The 19473-nt window shown below is 40.0% G+C and overlaps 2 protein-coding genes across 2 annotated transcripts; both read left to right on the top strand.

The window, feature by feature from the left end:
* The first annotated feature begins 1081 nt into the window (after positions 1-1081).
* Positions 1082-12758, top strand: ctdnep1a (CTD nuclear envelope phosphatase 1a). The gene is made up of 8 exons (XM_040009808.1): positions 1082-1808; positions 4855-4921; positions 8003-8121; positions 8221-8292; positions 8540-8656; positions 8780-8891; positions 9836-9920; positions 11287-12758. Exons 1-8 carry the CDS (start codon positions 1704-1706, stop codon positions 11345-11347), a joined length of 738 nt encoding a protein of 245 aa, XP_039865742.1. The 5' UTR covers positions 1082-1703; the 3' UTR covers positions 11348-12758.
* Positions 12759-16429: 3671 nt separating this feature from the next.
* Positions 16430-19181, top strand: gabarapa (GABA(A) receptor-associated protein a). The gene is made up of 4 exons (XM_040009818.1): positions 16430-16665; positions 17919-17997; positions 18098-18216; positions 18364-19181. The coding sequence occupies exons 1-4, from the start codon at positions 16576-16578 to the stop codon at positions 18442-18444; spliced, it is 369 nt and encodes a 122-aa protein (XP_039865752.1). The 5' UTR covers positions 16430-16575; the 3' UTR covers positions 18445-19181.
* The last annotated feature ends 292 nt before the right edge of the window (positions 19182-19473 follow it).

Raw genomic sequence — 19473 nt, 5'->3', positions numbered from 1 at the left:
AATTAAATCAAATGCTGCTCACAACCAGAAAATGACCCAGATATATATTGTCTCATTGGCAAAAATGATCTCAAACCAGTTGGTCTTTTGGGTACAATACTTAAATACTTTTTTTAAATTTATGAGCCTTTGAGGTTGAGTTATAATCAATATATGTTTAAAATATGATTTGTGAATTGGGAAGGTTTACAAGCTGGTACTCAGACCTGCCACAGTGTATGGTTTGGAGACAGTGGCACTGACAAAAAGACAGGTGGTGGCAGAGCTGAAGATATTAAGATTCTTATTAGGAGTAGCCACAATGGACAGGACTAGAAATTAGTACATCAGAGGAACAGCTCAGGCTGAGCAGTTTGGAAACGAAGGCTGATATGGTTTGGACATGTACAGAGGAAGGATAGTTGATACATTGGATAAAGGATTTTGAAGTTGGAGCTGCCTGGCAGGAGGGAAAGAGGAAGGCCACAGAGGAAGTTCATGGATGTCACAAAGGAGGATGTGCAGAGGGCTGCTGCAACAGAGGAGAAGCTAGGGAGGGGGTAAGTTGATCCACTATGGTGACCTCTATAGGGAGCAGTCCAAAGAAGTTGAAAATGTATACTGATTTATAGATGATGTCAGCAGGTAGGTGTGATGGCACTAAATAATTAGTTTTGAGCGACAGTTCGACATAAACACCGACGCCAATTGCAGTGTCAGATTTAATAGTCTGATAGTTTACAGAAATTTGATTCAAGCAACTTTTTAGCATTGAATTACAATTACCAAGTCCGTGATTTACTGACAGCTGTCAAATACAGTCACACATTCATTTCAGTTTGGTTTGATATTGTCGTTATACAAGCTACACAATGCTCCAATAAACCATTACATTTCCTCTTAAAAATATACAGGCCCGTCCATTACCACCAAGTCACACGGCTTTCTCAGCAAGAGTTATGTTTAAGTAAAACTCCACATAAGTATTTATGTAAGAGTACAGCTGAAGAGCTAAAGAGCAAACTAAAAGGTGTTAATTTGAAGGTTTTAGCTGACATGCTCGTCCTCGTAGGTTTGTTTTCTTTCCACGTGGACGTGCTGCGCGCAACCGAGCTGGTCGCGGAAGTGACGGCAAGGCGGCGATGGCGGCTCGCAGTTTCATTCCGGATTTCCACTGGACTACAAACTGATTTTAACCGGCCCGGTTAGACTTTGGGGAACTTTTGCAACACTGTCTCCATTCGGAAGCCGCACAGACTCAAGTCGCGTTGAAGTGGTGCCTGTCAAGAAAGGACCCCACAGCTTTTTTGTGGTCTATTTTTCTCCAAGGTTCAAGGTGGTCACCCTGTCGAGCTAGCGGTAGCTCGGTGGCTACGAGCTAACGGTAGTTGGTATACATACAGCTAGCTCCTGAGCTAGCTTGTCAACGAGCTGCGTGCTAAGGTCCACACAGCAGCAGTCGTCGTTCTCCGGCTTTTTCTTCGACCACCTCATCGTTTGCTTGTCACCGTTACAATGCGAAGTTACCCTGTTTGATGCTAATTGTGCCGCAATTGTGCAGAGCGAGGTACTCACACGTTTGCTTGGCCTCTCCAATAATTAAGAGTTGCTAGTTTGGCGGCTGTGGCTAAACACCAGAATTTTGACTCTGTGGTAAGCAAGTCCTTTCAGTAATTACCCCTTCCCAGCAACTTGGGTGAAAACCGCGTTGCCTAGTTATTAACATGCTGAAGACCCGGCAGTGTTTACTTGGCATCCGCACTTTTCTCGGCGTTACGTCCAGAATATGGGGCTTCATCATGTACATCCTCAGGAAGCACCTACGAACGGTGAGAGGGGCTTTGAATAATGTGTGACACTTTTCCGTGCAAGTCTTTACTTTGCTATGACTCCAGTGTGCCTGAATGTTTTAGTTTTAAATGAAACCTCACCTGATGAAAAGCTTGGTTGGTTTTCAGAGAGCCAAATTACTGGCGCTCTCCACCTGAGATGTCATAATATTATGACAGTTTTTTTACATGTCAGAAGCCTCAACCCCTCCAGTTATTTATCAAAAAGTATTGCTTAATTATTCATGACAACTATTTTTTCCACAACTAAGTTTTCTTTTAGTTAAAACAGTAAATTGAACCTTTATTGTAAAGCATCAGACACATTCCCGCAAATGAAGTATATAATGAGTCAATGAGTCAAGTGCGCCAAAATATCCTCATGACTGCTTTAATTAATTATTTAAAAGTTCCACTAATTATCTCATTTTAAATTGGTACTTGTCAAATTTCTTTATGTTATGGTCACAAGTCTTTAAATGGTCTAAAACCTAAAAGGCTAGTTAAATTTTTAAAAAGAAATGTCAAAATGTTTCTAAATCTAAAACCTTTCGATAATTAGCTCCCTCCCTTGCACATGTATTGCATGATAAGTTATCAAAACTGTTACAGATACATTTATGAATGATTGGTCAAACCTCAAAACTGTGTGTCGTTTTTTTTTGTTTGTTTTTTTTAATTGCAGGACCGCTTTATCCGGCTGCAGTGCTCAGTGAAAACTGCTACATCCAAACCCTAAATTTAAAGTGCGTTAAGCGTGCAGGTCACCTTCAATCGCTCAGAAATGCCTCCACAATAAACATGGCATTTAAGGTGACATAAGCCACCTGTTTGTAACTTAGACATATGCGCAGGTGTCGTGGTGTCGTTAATAGATGTGCATATGTGGTGTAACATGAGTGGACTTCGGCTCGAGCGCCATATCAAACCAACAAAGCTTGGAGGACTGCCCCGTGTGTTGTAATCATCTTGCTGTTTAGAGGTTTGTCTGTAGTTGATTGTGTGGCAGTAACACCTCAGGCCCTGAGTGTGAATAGTTCAGTCCATGTTGTGGCTGAAGTGAGAGGGATTAAGTCCGCACAGAGAGTGCACTGTTCTCCCCCTCTCTGCCTCTGTTTCTCTCGTTCTCACTCGCAGTTTAGCTCTCTTGTGCATGGTCTGTGATGCACTGGAAATTTGTCATGATGATCCAAGTGCAGGGCATCTATTATGCTGATATGGCGGGGTTAGGGTTGGGGCTGTTTAGAGGGAAGTGTGTGTATATATCTTCTCACCACTGATAACCAGTTTTCTGCACTTAATAATAACCTCTTGTTTATCCACAATACGTAGATCTAAATGAAGATAAGATTAATTGGATTATGTATTTTAGGAACCGGTCATAATCCCAGGCACGCTATCCCATGTCAACAAATGACGAGGTGGTTTGTTATTAATCTTACCCACATCAGTGTTACATAATCGTTGTTTATCATTCTGCATGTAACAATTGGCTAAGCAAAAAATAACTACCAGCTTACATAGCTGATATTTGTACTTCACTGATTAGCTGATTAAGAATAAATCTGCAATGGTTTTCATAACTAATTAATGAATAATATACTTTTTTTTTTTTTTTAAAGCAGCGTTGCTCCAAATCATCCGCTGTATCTTCTTTCTGCAGATCCAATGGTTAAATTAATGTCTTTATTAATCCAAAACAAGCAGCCTGAATATGTTGTCTTCAGCTCTGAAACGAACATGAACCAATTAATTAAATTGTTTTACAAATTAATTAAGGGGAAAAAATGTTAGTTGCTGCCATCGTCCATTTCTAGTCATTAGTTATGTCCCGAGTGTTCTGGTTAAAGGAACAAAGGCCCGCTGCTACATGAGGGTTTTTCCTGCGTTTGAAAGATTTGGGCACCCACCACGAGGTTTTGATTCATCCCTAAGGGGAAACATCAGGACTGTGAAGTAATCTTTGTTGAATAAGAGTTTAATTTAGTAACTAAAAGAATTTTGTTTGTCTAATGGTTAGAAATAATGAGACAATAGGCAGACATCTGTCATTTAAGATATATCTATGCAGGGCACTTTTGTCTGGGTGTACAGTCACACCCCCCCATAGACCAGTTTTAAACCAGGAAAAAGCCCTGCACATGTTGATGTAAAATTTTATCGTTTTTTTTTTTTAGATGATGGTCAGGAAAAACAAATAAAAATAGTCCACATTTTATTGTTTATTGTTGCCTTAGTTTGGAGGCACAGGACATGTGCGTGCCAGGTTTTCAGATGGATGTTTTTAAAGATACAGAGAGCTGAGTCGGGGGTGAGATTCCCCCGTGGTACCCAGCAGCTGCTTCCAACAGTAGGCTTCTCCCAGGCTTGCCCTGCCAGGCAAGCGGGGGGGGGGGGGGGGGCATAGAGGGAGGTCCTGTCTAAGGCAGGTACCAAGCAGCTCAGTCAAAGTCACCCTGTGAGTCTCCCTTTCTGTGTGTGCCCCATGCAACGCTGACACCCACCGACAGCTGGGGGGGATAAAAATAGCCCTGTGAAGGAAAGTGCAGAGCCCCTGGGCAAGAGCGGCACTGGGAAGGATCCTCGCTGTAGTCATTTGGATCACAGCAGAGAAAGCGCTATGGGTTGGACGCAAGCCACTTCGTTATTTCAGTGTGGTGCCCTCCTCTGTCCCCTTACTTTATCTGGTTTCCTAAGAATGCTTTATCTTAAGCAGCTGAAAAATAAAAATTTCAGATCCTGGTAAAATCTCTTATCAACCCAAAGCACAATTAGTTTTCCGTTTTTACTGTTATACCCTGAAAGATTCCTAAAAGATGAAACATTTCCTCTTCTGTAAAATCACATGAAAAGTTCTTTGAGGTCAGAGCAATTGTAAATAGGGGTTTGAGGCTTCTGTGTACTTGGTATGTATGGTATTGTCAAATATATCACAGTTTAAGCTCTGGTCGTGGTATATTTAAGTCATCTAAGTGTTTAGTGCATGTTACAGTATGTGCTCCTTCTATTGAGAATTCGCTTTTTGATTCCCTGTGTTCATTTGCAGATAATCCAGTATCAGACGGTGCGATACGACACTTTGCCCCTGTCCCCCATCTCCAGAAACAGGCTCAGTGAGTACACTGTTGTTTTCATGATATTTCTCTGTATAAAAGCTTATCTTGCTAAGTCTTAAAGATCTTTTCACTAAGGCACATCAGTGTGTTGGCCACAAAATGAAGGAACCATAAAAGCATCTTTGTAATGTGGACAGAAGAAGGTGATAAACAAGTTTGTCAAGTAAGAAGTGATTGTGCTGACTGGGACTTTTTCTGGAACAGATGTACAGTTTGGAAACTATCCCCCTATTGTTCACCTTTAAGTAAAGACTAAATGGCCACTATGTCAAACTGACTGGCTTCTCCACATAAGGAAAATCACACTAGCTTTTAGATACTTTTTTTTTTCCATGACCTTCTTTTATAGATACAAATATTAAGTTGCATTAAATGGGTTCATGCACAGCTGTATTCTTTTTGTCAATTGTTTTCATAAACCTGTTTTGCTGCATAGGTCTGTTGTTTTGCGCTGTTTAACCAACTAACAGCTTAACAACAGAGTGTGGTTTTGCACAAAAGGTATTTGGCTGTATATTGGCACCGCAGCATTTCAATTAGATGACTTTATTTGGTTTTTAAAGTAAAAAAAGAACAATTGTAAACATAAAACAAATGTTGTTTTTTTGCAGAGCTGTAAATGTCGACTGAATATTTTCCAGTGAAGCGTACTGATACAGTCATGAGTGAGATAACTGGTGTTAGCAGCAATGTCAACACTGCATAATGTAAATAGTCTTTGACGTTATAAACTGCATTGCACGCAGAGTCTTTAGTGATTAAGGATTAGTATATAGACCATAGATATCCTCAAGATGTGTGACAGCAGTGCTAAAGTTGTGAATGCCTAATGTGTAGATGCACACTAGCTGTATATACCAACACCAACCGACAAACTTAACAATTATAACAGTATCACCGTGTGAGCATCCACATAATGCAATGTTATCTTTGATTTAAAAAACAAAACAAAAAAAAAACTGGCTTTCTGCTTTGAATTAAAGGATAGGATATGTAAATGTTACAGGCTGGGCCACACCACTTGCTCGGGCACTGACTGGTTTGGTTTGTGAGCTCTGAATGAACTTCCCTTCTGTCAGCTGAGAGCTCATTCAACAGCACACTCTTGACTTAGAGGAAGGATTGTATTTCAGTCTACTTTACTTGCCTCTCACTCATTCCGCTGACGTCACCAGCACATCCAGGTCCAGTCTCTAGTGAATAAGTGTACATTAACTTAGCTGCAGATGGTGGGTATTTCTGCTAGAAGTAAAGCGGCAGTGTGGTTGCCAAATCTGTGCATTCGAATAAGGTCAGCTTCAAAGGTTAAAACGGTTACCCAGTCCTCGAAGCGCTTAACTGGAATCAGCTGGAGTGTCTTTGGGGGAATAAATGAGTCTACTGAAAAAGTAACTGGAATTGGCTGGAAACACATTAGGAAACTCATCAAGTCAGGGATTGCAAAGAGATGAGGGGAAAAAATGAAGGCACCTGGGTGTCAGGGCTTTAATTTCCACTATTAATTATAAAAGAGGATGTGTTATAATATTGTTATAAGATACTTTTCATAAACAAGTCTTACTCAGCCCATCATTTCTTGTTGACTTTGAATTAAAGTGGAGTACATTATATCCTCACCAGGCATAGAGGAAACTCACATAATGGGTTTCCTTTTGTTTATTTGCATACCATTTAAGTGCATCAATCAGAGTATTGGAGTCAGTAAATAATAATAAAAAGATCTTTACACTTGGTGGTACACTCTGTTCTAAAAATTAAAACTGAAAAAAGACTAAGGAAGTTAACAACACCAAAACTGATGATGACTTTGTACAGGTTTGTCCTTTCGCTGTGCTGTCTAAATACTCTGGAAAAAAATAAAATGGCTTGCCTTTTTTGGGTCAAGACTTAAAATAAGCAGTTCCTTGTTTGACATTAGGGCTGCCACAAATGATTATTTTGATAGTCGACTAGTCACCGATTATTTTTGCGATTAGTCGACTAATCAGATCATGCATACATTGGACGTAAAACGTACAGCTTATTGCACCAGCAGCATCTGCTCTCATATAACTGTCATTAGCTTACAGCTTTAAGTGTTTAAGGTATGTGTTAACTAAAAATAAAGACAAGATGATAGTTTATTAAAGTTTAATGAAATTTGCAGATTGTTTCGGTGAAGTTTAATAAACTCCTTGCTATCTAAAATATAACAGCACACCGGAGTAAATTCTCGAGCATCTCACACTTCTGATAATCAGCTGTCTGCTTGACGTTTATTCAGCTGTGTAAAAACTATAACTTTAATCTCAGCCAAACCGATTTACTCAGGAACAAATAAAATACTAAAAAAGCCAAACAATAACATTTTAAGTTATCTAAGTGACTTATATATCATGTTTAACCTGAGTAGCGAAAGACGGCGGTGGGTTTGAAAACGATTTTCCGGGAGTCCGGTGTTCTCAGCGGCTCTAGTGAGCCTTGCCCCCGGCTCGCTATCGAGCTAGTGGGTAACAGACGTCTCCGAAAATGTCAGCGCACTTTTGAAAATATGTGGTGTCTTGATAAACTGAGCAGATATGAAGATTACACAGCTACATTCTCGTCTGAAAATATGCTAAACGTTTATTTTGTGACCCAGAAAGAATAATAAGTGTAATATTAAAACTAACTAGCTGCCGCCATTGTTGGAAACTGAGCTATGAATTCTGGGACACAGCTTCTTCTTCTTCGGGGTTTAACGGCAGCTGGCATCCTTGTACATGCAGTGCTGCCATCTTCTGTTTCAATCCGTTATTACACTCTTAAATCCTACTACTTATTCCTGCGTCTTTTGGGATCTTACAAAGTTTCAAACGACGCGTCGACTATTAAATCAGTCGTCGACGATTTTGATAGTCGACGTGATCGTGACTAGTCGACTAATCGTGGCAGCCCTATTTGACATGTTAGAAGTAAAAGAGAAACCTGCTTGTTGACACCGACATGTTGTACAAAAGTTAACTCAAGTGCATGATTTTTCACGTAGCCTAATTTCTCTTAATAATTTTGTTTGTGTAGATGTGCTAAATGAAGCTTGATGTTATTAAATGAATGCAGATGCAGTAAAGAGGAAGATTCTGGTTCTGGACCTAGATGAGACCCTGATCCACTCTCATCATGACGGCGTCCTGAGGCCCACAGTGAGACCTGGCACACCGCCGGACTTCATCCTCAAAGTACGGGCGGCCAACCATATATGAGCACGAGTTACTCCCAGTTTAAATACCATTTCTGCCTAAATGAGCTGGTTCCACCCGTTTCCCCTTTCCTTACAGGTCGTCATTGATAAGCACCCAGTCAGGTTCTTCGTACATAAAAGGCCACATGTTGACTTCTTTTTAGAAGTGGTGAGTGTTATTCAAACAACCGTGTGCGAGTGTGAGTGTGTATGTGTGTGTGGCTACGGTAACAAGCAGTAAATCACAAACATCGTCACTCCTTTAAATCCTGCCTGTCATCCTTGTCATTAATCTACTGTTGTACTGCACTCTCACACTCATAAAAGTGTATTTATTTTTTGTATTGACCCTTTGTGACTTGCTGAACACTGATGGTAATTTGTGAACATAGACTGTTATGTTCTTGTGTATATAGGTGAGCCAGTGGTATGAGCTAGTGGTTTTCACAGCCAGTATGGAGATCTACGGCTCGGCAGTGGCAGACAAACTGGATAACAACAGGAACATTCTGAAACGAAGATACTACAGACAGGTACTGCTCTACGCTGTCTTCTGACAGCCCGTGTTAAACCTAATATTGATCGAGTTTCTGCTTTCACTCTGACTTTTGTTGGTGTAGATGATTATATTTAATTCTTTTTCTTTCTTTTCCCAGCACTGTACATTGGATCTAGGTAGTTATATTAAAGACTTGTCTGTAGTACACGATGACCTGTCTAGTATTGTTATCCTGGACAACTCGCCTGGTGCTTATCGAAGCCATCCAGGTAAGATTTCAAAGTGTAAATGGGCTTCAAAACAAGATCTCAGAAACCACGAGTGACATCACATTAGTTACGTCCATATGAAGTTTCATTAGAAGTTGTTTAATGTATTTACAGTGCAATAGGTGAATAGCATCCCCACCTTCCAGTTGCGACTGATGGGAACAAATCTAATGCATGTTTTCAGAGCAGAAAGTGTCAAACAGAAGTATAACAAAGGGTCCTGCTGATTCCTGGATCAAAGCTTTATTAATGCTACTGAGATAGATAGTTGAGTTAGTTTGTACTGATAATATAAAGACATGGAGCAGAGCACCAATTTCTGCCTTTGTTTTGTATGTCTTAGACCTGTCAAGCTCAAAAAAGAAAGAAATGGTTTAGAGTATAGGTGTAAGTTTCTCTATTTGGATGCTTTGAAGCTACGTTATTTTGGTCACATAGAGCACCTTTGCATGTGAGCAGCAGAAGATTGTGGCTGTTGTGCTCACAGCTAGAGCTGTGGGCCTGACACGACCATATTAGTTATAGTTCCTCTCACTGACTGTCAGAAGTGGAGCATTTGAGTAGTTTGAAGCTTTTGGTTCACACGTATTAATTATACATAAGGTCACTGGATTATTAGAATTTTCCCCTCACTGTAAGTACACACACATAAATGAGAAATGGTACGATACCTGCTAACGAGTTGAGTTATATATTTGGCTGCTTGTTTTCGGTCATGTTTAACAGATCAATTAAATCAAATCTTTGTCTTGGTAGAATTGAACTTTGTGACAAGGACATAAGCGAAGGTGTTTTCACTTAAGGGCCTGTGTTGTAAAATGCTGTTGCAGTACATTAAGTGCGAAGCTCCTTGAACACTCTGTGGCCTCTTTAGAAAAGCAGCACAAAATCACTACCATGTCCATTTTTCTGACACAACTGACTGGCTGTTTTCTGCCCTCCAGACAATGCAATACCCATCAAGTCCTGGTTCAGCGACCCTAGTGACACAGCACTTCTTAACTTGCTGCCTATGCTGGATGCACTAAGGTAAAATGCATAATAAAGCTTGCATGAAAGCAAAGGGATAACACAGACACTGGTTTGCATGGCTTACTTTGTTGTAAGGTTATTTGCATACTTCCTCATTCTAAATGAGTTGTTTAAGACATGTAAAGCAAAAAGCTCACAAGCTGTCAGTGTGTTAACACCAGACTAAATCCTCATATGACCACAAGGACTCAAAGTATCATCTCTTTATTTTGGTGGCTTTACTTGCTTTCTCTTTATAAGTCGCCCATCATGTTTCAGCAACAAAAAATGTTTCACGCATTTTGTCTGCAGTTCCTCTTAGAAGTAGTTCAGTCGCTTTAAAAAGCTGTTTTTATTCAGTGTGAGGCAAGAAATCTCATGTGAATTCATTCAGAAGAGTGACAAGCATCTGGATGGAGTTTCCTACAAAAAGCTAAGGCTAACATATAAAGCGCCTTGAGGCGACTGTTGTTGTGATTTGGTGCTATATAAATAAAATTGAATTAACAGCAAACCTGCACAGTGTGTAATGTATGAGGTAAACAAAGGAGATGCTGAGTGTTTATCATTGATTTTCAGATGTGTATGTTAGGTGTTATTTTTAACACCAGGTTGATTTATCCATTGTTGGATTAAGCTACCGTTAAAAGTAATTTGTTACATTACATAATTACTGATATGAAAAAGTAATCTACTGAGAAAAGGAAACACTGGTTTGCAGTTAGCTTGTATATGTTGGGTATATGCCCATGGGGTGTGTAAGCTTCTGCATGTTTACCTCTCTAGTGCACTGGCATTACCTCTGCACAGCGTGTAATATTGGTAGCATCTCTTCCTCAAAACACACCAGCAGCAGGCTCATCAGTTTCCTCTTGGCTGGCATCATTGACTGAACCAAAAAGTCACTGACTGTAGTTTCAGAGGTTTGGTCCTGTTTTACTGCTGCACAAAGAATACTTCCAGAGAATAAAAGCAGTCACCTTTGCCGTCACGTTCCCTGACTTAGCATACACGCTGACAGAAGTATAGGACTGGATGTACTTTTAACTTTTTGGCAGCTTCATGCCAAAAAATTAAAAGGAGACAGAAAAATTGAGAATTTGTGTGGCATTCTTCTCTCTGGTCACATCAAAGGAACAGCAGAATTTAAGATTTACATAGTAAATAACTGAAATGTAAATAAATAACTGAATTCTTGAAAAGGAGAGCTAATGTGTTGCATTGCAGTGGGAATACTCTGAATACTTGCCAGCGTGAACATGGCTGATCTTTTGATCTTACTCAAACAAATAAATGAGCTTTTTTGTCCTAAGTGTTAAACATGCATTGGTTTCCCTGCTACGATGGCAGCAAGTACACTGAAATGTCCTCCTGTTTGTCATAGGTTCACTGCTGATGTCCGCTCCGTCCTCAGTCGAAACCTCCACCAGCACCGGCTCTGGTGATTGGCTGAATTGAGAGGGATCGGGCTTGTTGACCAGCCTCTTCTCTCTGCTGGCTTCCACCCTGCCCTCCATTCCCACGTAGACGACCCACCAGCCCTCTCCGAGCCCCTCCTGAGGTGACCGCCTCACACAGGATGAACAGTATGGGATCAACAGAACCCACGAACTACTGGGGAGGGAGGGGGAGCCAGCTTTTTTTTTTTTTTTTTTTTTTTTTTTTTTTTTTTTTTTTTTTTTTCCGTTGTTGTTGTTTTTTTCTCTTGGTTCTTTATTTGTACTTTTTTTTTTTTTTTTTTTCTTCTCCAAAACAAAGAGGAGCCTCTCTGCCTTATCGCTCCTGATACTGACTGTGTGTGTATGGAGTCGGAGTACGCTTGCTGAGTTCATTAGTCCTTTTTAAAAAATTTTGAAGATAAAGTTGGGAGATCGAGGAGGATCGGCGATGCAACAAAGACTTCTTTTTTTTTTTTTCTTTTTTTTTTTCTCTCTCTCTCTCTTCTTCGTCATCACAACATACTGCACTTCAGCAAACTCATCAGTTTACTGTCTTAACCTCTTGGAGCAACTGAGTAGGGGAAAATAGAAAACTACCCCCCCTTTTTTCTTTTTTTTTTTTTTTTTTTTTTTTTTTTTTTAAGATCACCATCATACCCCAAGCGGTGAGTCATCAATTCCCAAGGTACTTTTTATTTTTTTCTCCCCCAGCAAGATTGGATCAATTTAAATGATGTAACTGATGGACCCTTGCTTGCAACATACCACCCACAGGCATTTTTTTTTTCTGGACAAATAGCCAAGAAGTCTAAGTTTCTTTTCTTTGTTTTTTTTTTTTTTTTTTTTTCTTTTTCCCTCAGCCATAACCAACAACTGTTTCCCCCCAACTTCTTCATGGGACTCTGATAAACACTTTAAAGTTGTGAGGAAAAAAAAAGAAAAGAATGGCTTGTAATGATACACGGACTGCCGTTCCGCCTTTCCATATCTGATTGTTTCTCTGTTACCATGATATCTGCTAATATGACTTCTGAATACCACAACAATTTCTTCGCCTCATTTTTAAAAAAACAAACTATTTGATGCCATCCTGGTTTCATTTAATAAGAATTGCACTTAATCTCCTGTTTTTTTTTTTTGTTTGTTTTTTTTGTTTTTTTGCAGTTTGTTTGTTAGTTGATTCAAACTTGCAGCCTTCCCACCCCTTTGCATTTTTTTTAATTTTTTTTTATTATTATTATTATTTTTTTTTTTACCCATTCCCCTTTTTATTGTATCGGTTCAACTATTAGACGCTCCATCTTTAAATGCCTTCTGAACAATGTCAGTCTTGTCAAGGCTCACAGCGGCTTCTTATTGGCTCTGTCTCCAGGTCTGTGTTACTAATAAAACACTTGTCAGTATCGACCAGTTACAATTCAGCTTGTTTTCTTTTACTGCGAGTAACACCCTTCATGTTTGAGCCCTAACATTTTGCAGCTCTAACTTCACTGGAGTTCCGTTTCTGTGAGAGGAACACTTTGGTTAATCATCTGCTGCCACCATGTGGTGTAACGGGGAACTGCACTGATCTCAGACTAACTTTGTTTTGGTAAAGGCTTTTTCAAACTGGAATAACCTTTGTCCCCAAAGCTCTAGACAATGGGTTTCTGTCCCATCTTTGTTGTTTATTTTATCTACAGCTTGAACTTGAGACAAAAAACAGAAGCTGTTCTTGTTCATGTAAGCAGTGCGTTTAAGCACTGCTGCAGGCCATAATCGCTTCTAAGTTTTTATGTGTACGTTTATTTGTTTTAATTGTGAAGAAAAGTGGAATTTTAAGACAAAGTATGCAAATTAGTTTTCTAGTTTCTATTTTTATACGCATCTCTACTTGATGATAAAACATCCTCACATGAAGTCCGTTTGGGAGAACTGCTGACCATCTCAATCATGTTGCATAATCTTAATCAGCAGGTAGTGTTTTGTACTGTTTTGTGACTGTTTTGCAAATGAATGACTGTCAGCGAAAAGTATCGACGTTTTTCTTACTGTTAGTGTATCAAGCATGCAGTGCAATAGTCCTCTACTATAAGACCTGATTTGGTTGCAAATCTGCTAGCCAGCCATAGCTGTGCGTGTGATGTGTGAATGTTTTTTTTGTCCCAAGCTGAAGACTTCAGAATGTGATTTCTAATCACGGTATAAGGCTGATACAGTATATGCTTTGTTTTGCTAACACCTGCCTCACTGATGATTTAAAGGCTGAAACGCAGAAAGAGGTAAATATGTTTTTGCCATTTTTTTTGGACCACAGCTTCCTTCCAGCCACCTTATTAAAGGAAACCTATTATGCTGTTATACTCCTCAGTTTATCCTCTCAAACAAGTAGTTTAAGCTTCCTTCCACCTTCCCTCTAAGCCAAAAGTCTTCTAATTAGCTGCCCCTGCTAAACGGGGGCAAACAGGCAGGTGGGAGAAAGGCGATATAAGTGATTTTGACCCTTTAAGCAGATGGGTTACAGCAGTGAGTCCCATTCCTGTCAGCTAAGGTCAGGAAACAGACTACAGTTTGCACAGGCTCACAAAAATAAATGTTGCCTGGTCTGATAAATTTCTGCTGCAGCATTCAGATGGTAGACCCAGAATTTGACCCTGGCATCCGCATGAAAACATGGTTCCATTCTTCCTTATATTCACAGTTGAGACTGCTAGTGGTGGTGTGATGCTGTGGAAAATATTATCTTGGTTCACTTTGGGCCCCTTACTATCATGTGAGCATCATTTAAACACCACAGCCTACCTGATGATTGTTGCTGAGCACGTCCATGTCTTTTGAGTAGTGCACGCATCTTCTGATGGCTGCTTCCAGCAGGATAACACACCATGTCACAAACTTCAAATAATATCGAAGTGGTTTCTTGAAGATAAGTTTGCTTTAGTTTAATGACCTCCACAGTCACCGTATCGCAGTCCAATAAGCACGCTTGGGATGTGGTGAAGTAGGAGATTCACATCATGGATGAGCAAATCTGCAGCAACTGTAATGCTGTGTGATCACGTCAACGTGGACCAAAATCTTTGAGGAATTTTTCCAACAACTTGTTGAATCTGTGCCACAGAGAATTGAGACACCTAATAAAGTGACGAGTGTATATGTGATAGAAAATTAGGAAAACCGAAATAGATGCCCCTTTAAACCTGCCTTGCTTTCATCCACCTTGCAAATTGAGCGGATTTCTTTGCGAGCTCACTTCAAGAAGACTCTATCATGTTATCATTGATCAATCTCACATCCCTCTGTTCACCATTTCGGTGCGGGGCCGGGAGGAGGAGTTGGCTGTCTGGTTGGGGTCTGGGATGCAGGGCCTCCCTGCTGCTGCAAGACCGGGGGCGGTGTGCTTGTCTCCACCCCAGAGCAAAGGGCAACATCTCCTGAGTCTTGGGGCAGATTGCCCCTCTGGGGGTGATAGTACCTGGACCTGGAGGGTGTGAGTGTGTGTACAGTGTTCATTTCTGTTTGTCTTCACATTGGGCGAGTGCTATGTATTTGCATATGTGTGCATGAGGGTGGGAATGCATGTTTGTCTATATCTATGTGTCAGGTCGGGTCTTAGACTCCACCTCTCTGGGAACATCTCAGGCCCCCCCAGGTGTGGGGGTCTATCTCCCCCCACCACACTCCCTGCCGGTGGCTGATGCCCTCAGCCGTCGGTGCTTTGGTGGTTCACATTATCCAAGGCTGGGTGCTCAAGTATGTACTGGCTCACTCCCGGTGGCTGCTTCTGCTTGTTTTCTTGTTTTTTTTTCTTCCAGCAGGTAACCCATTATAAAAGAATATAATTAACAATAATAAAGATCAATCAAGTGGACCATGGCAAAGCCATAATGATCCACTTGGAAAAATAAATCCGTTAGGCATTTTTCTTGGCCTTCAGACCATAATTCTGATAGCTACAGTGCTGAACGGGAGAGGCAAAAAAAAAAAAAAAAAGAATATCATGTAATATAATAATAATATATAATGTAGATCAGTCAGCGTTTGACATCAGCTGAGTATACACTTTAATTTTTAAAGTTCCTGCTGTGAAAGAGCCATGAGACTGAAATCTAGAACACAAAGGGGAAAAATACAACCCCAAAAAATGTATAACAAATAAAGAAAACAAGAGACAATATTATCTAAAATTATCAGGCAACGTTCTGGTCTGAAGCAGGAGAGGGTTGTTTCTCTAACAAAAATATGTGCAGTACTTTTTAGATCTATGAAATCTGTGTCATCACTGTGCACAAAAGGAGATCATGAGGTTTTGAACCACAGTGATGTCACATGGATGTGACTCACAGACCTGTGGATCATATGCGCAATAGGCAGGTGAGTGTTTCAGGATGTATGAGTGGCAGCTTTGGAGGCACAGTTTGTTCACCAAATGTGTTCATGACAAAATATGAAACTTTTTTTATATAAATTATGAATAAAATAACCCAGTAAATTCCCAGAGTTACACATAAAGTTATCCTAAAACCAGCATTTAGCAACAATTTGCGTAAATGATATAAAACCTGATTATTTGCTTCTTTCGTCTGTTATGGTGTAATGAGTCGTAAACCCCGAGTAAATAGAGGAAACTTAGTAGGCACTGTGTTCACCATTAAATACGCAGTAACTTATGCTTACATACAATAATCCAACATGCTGCAGAAATGTGAATAAACGTGTTTGGTTCGGGGTTTATCACCGGGCATCAGCGAAAGCTCCAGCACAATGAAATGTCGCATGTTTTTCGGTTTCTCCTCCCTAACCACAAACTGCTGGGCCTCGGTCATATGACAAGGACAGATCCCTCCTCAGTGCCCTTCCCCGCGTCTTTATGCGCAGCGGCTGATAAAAAATAAAATAGTTCCACGTAAAAGAAAAGAAAAAGACAGAAAGGCAACATTGATTCGTAAGCTTTTCGTATACTGTTTATTTCAAGATTATTATTATTTTCTTCTTGAATACGCGTCGATTATCATCACACAGTCGACGTTAATGGGGTTTAAAACAAGGTGAGGTACGCCCCTGCGAACTACCCATTTCCTCTACGTCATGTTGTTATTGTATCCCTCCGCTGCAGTCGCACTAGGAAAACAGCTGTGGCGAGGCTAAGGCTAGCTAGCATCGTTTGTGTTTGTGTGTCCGCGATTCGAGTCAGTTCTTAAGCAACCCGTACCACCGCGGAGTGACCGACTTGTTGTCTGTCATCTCTTTTAAAGATGAAGTTTCAGTACAAAGAAGAGCATCCCTTTGAGAAGAGGCGGTCCGAAGGCGAGAAAATAAGAAAGAAGTATCCGGACAGGGTGCCAGTAAGTAGCTAACGTTAGCACCTTGACAGCTAGCTAGGTTGCCTTGCTGTTATACTGCTGTCAGGCTAATTTCGTTATGCTCACTGTTTTATTTTTATTACTAATTTAATCTTAAAATCTAAATGTGATATTGTAGTGAGATTTTACCCACACAATATATTGCTTAGTTTGTTTACTGCCACGTTGTAACCGCCACACATGGTAGCTAACAACGGCAGAGGTTAAGTAGGAATTTCGGCCGCTGTGAGCAGGCCAGCAGGTGATCTCCGTGTTATTCTTCCGTGAATCATCATTGGTGGCCAAATAATGGTGGTTATGACTGTGACGGTGGTTACGGTGAAGACATGCAGGTGTGCACAGACTCTTTTAGTGGTCTGTAGCTGGATGTTGAAACGCAGTAGAGCGCCTTAAAATAGATGCTGTCAACAAAACGGGGTTGTTTACGTCGCCCAGCTCTTTGCAGATAAATCATAAAGGCTTTCCCCAGTTAGTCTGGCCTATCGAGGCCGTCTGTGTCACAACTATCAGCTGATTTAATGTGGGGATTTCGGGGTTTTCTTGTAAAGTATGACTAAATACACTTGCCTTTCAATCATGATCACTTTTAAGCTTTCGTTTTACAGTCCTTCAATTGTAGTTTACCGTAAACTTCTTCTGTGGCTACAACAAACAATTAACTATCGTAGTCTCTATTAATTGAACACTTATTTGGTCACTAAATGGTGAAAACTGTCCATTATAACTTCCCAAGGACCCAGAGAACATTCACAGCTGTCGTGTTTTGTATGATCATTTAATTAAAACTATCATTCACCATCATAAAATGGTACTGACAAAATGCACATCAGGTGCCAATTCATTAAAAAAAAGAGGGGGGGGGACGGACGCTGATTAATTGTGCAGTCAGTGTTTACCGTGTGGGCAAGTGATATTTTACCGGTCCTATTTTTAGACTGGAGAGAGACTTAAAGAGGTTTAGTAGGGAAGGCGTTCAAAAATTAAACCGCACGTCTGATAGCCGGGGTGTAAATATACCAGGTTCTTTCTAACACTGAAATACTTTTGTGAAATATAATCTGTGTTATATTAAACACTTCGTCTGGGTTTGATGTGCCTGGCCTCGCTTGACTGACAGTTTGGTACACTCTCAGATCCCTTTTCTGAGACAATGAAGCGAACACCATATTGCAGCCTTTGTAATAAAAACATGTTGTACACCTGTTTCTTTCTTCTTCTTTTTTTCTAACCTTTAGGTAATTGTGGAGAAAGCACCCAAAGCCAGAATAGGAGATCTGGACAAGAAGAAGTACCTTGTCCCCTCTGACCTGACGGGTAAACATTGCCTTGGAGTATAAAAAGTTGTTGACTTCTATTTTAGAGTGGTAATGTCACATGTTAAATTTCTACTATTACATATTCTCTCTTTCATCAGTGGGTCAGTTTTACTTCCTCATCCGGAAAAGAATCCACTTGCGAGCTGAGGATGCGCTCTTCTTCTTTGTAAACAACGTCATTCCACCCACCTCAGCTACCATGGGATTGTTGTACCAGGCAAGAGTCCTGTTAAGCTTCCTGCTCACTCACATGCTCTCACATTATGGCTTAACCAGCATGTTGCCTTTGGTTGTTCCTCCTTAGCCTCTCCCTACATTATTGATATTGCGCTAACATGTTTTTTCTTTTTTCCCCTCCCATCAGGAGCATCATGAAGAGGACTTTTTCCTCTACATTGCCTACAGTGATGAGAGTGTGTATGGGGACAGCCAAAGGGAAATCTGATCCCACTTCAACCACTACCCACCTTTCTGAGACCTCCACATCCATTCATTCATTTAAATATTAAATCCAGCTCAGCAGCCTACAGTTCCCAGAGTGAATATGTCAAATGCACTTTCACCACCCATACATTACCCCTCTCGCATCCAATTCTGTCTTTATTACTCTGCAGTCTGAATTGTATTTGTCTCCCTCTTTTCAACAGTAACTAAGTGGTCTCATGGCCAGTTCAATTTCTAGTGTCAAAACCGATCGTACTTTACTTAAAAACAATGAGAGAGATTAATGAAATAATACTAGAAATAGGCCTTTACTATAGCTACTCCGGGTTTAAGGGAGAAAGGATTTAAATTGGGTGTTATTTAGAATGAACTCAAATGTTTTGGGGGTTTTTTTTTTTGTTTAGTTTTGTTAGCTTGAGCTTAGGCTGAGAAATGAAAGGGAAAGAACTCTTTCACTAGGAAAAAACAAACTAAAGTGATAAAATTTATTTAAAAGCATGTCAAGGAGAATTTCTCTTGCTACTCTGCATTGGACCTTTGCAAGGAGTATAATAGAATTCAGACTAAATAATCATCCTCTGCTTTCAGTGGTAAGACTATTATGTTGACTGCTAATGATTATTGTTGTTATTGTTGTTAATTTTTTAGATGGCTTACTTTCTAAGGATCGTGTAAAGCTGAGTGCAATTTTTTTTCTTCTATTTTTTTTTAAGGTTTTTTTTTTTTTTTTTTTTTTTTTTTTGTAAGAAGAAAAATTACAATTGAACTCTGTATACAGCTGCGTAACTGGCTCTTTCTCTCTATTCATGACCATACATAATAAAATGTGATGAAAAACTACCTGCTGTTTGTCTTTTTTGTCCCTTTGCTACAGGGTAACAAGTAATTACACTTTTATTTTATTTTTTTAGCCATGTGAGTTGTGGCTTTCAATGTAATGAAACATTACACTGGTTAATTTGATGCTGTGCGCTTCAAGGGAGTTACAGTTTGCACAACATACAAAAACATGAACCTGTGATTTAGTTCA

Source organism: Simochromis diagramma, unplaced genomic scaffold (assembly GCF_900408965.1).
Source record: "Simochromis diagramma unplaced genomic scaffold, fSimDia1.1 OVJJ01000274.1, whole genome shotgun sequence".
Lineage (NCBI taxonomy): Eukaryota > Metazoa > Chordata > Actinopteri > Cichliformes > Cichlidae > Simochromis > Simochromis diagramma.
This window is presented reverse-complemented; position numbering and strand designations above follow the sequence as displayed.

Excerpts from the sequence above, each read along its gene's own strand:
- ctdnep1a (XM_040009808.1), top strand. The coding sequence starts at position 1,704 with ATGCTGAAGACCCGGCAGTGTTTACTTGGCATCCGCACTTTTCTCGGC. Across the intron at positions 8,657-8,779 it reads AACGAAGATACTACAGACAG|CACTGTACATTGGATCTAGG; the intron begins GTACTGCTCTAC and ends TTCTTTTCCCAG. Across the intron at positions 9,921-11,286 it reads CCTATGCTGGATGCACTAAG|GTTCACTGCTGATGTCCGCT; the intron begins GTAAAATGCATA and ends TGTTTGTCATAG.
- gabarapa (XM_040009818.1), top strand. The coding sequence starts at position 16,576 with ATGAAGTTTCAGTACAAAGAAGAGCATCCCTTTGAGAAGAGGCGGTCC. Across the intron at positions 17,998-18,097 it reads TGTCCCCTCTGACCTGACGG|TGGGTCAGTTTTACTTCCTC; the intron begins GTAAACATTGCC and ends CTCTTTCATCAG. Across the intron at positions 18,217-18,363 it reads CCATGGGATTGTTGTACCAG|GAGCATCATGAAGAGGACTT; the intron begins GCAAGAGTCCTG and ends CCCTCCCATCAG.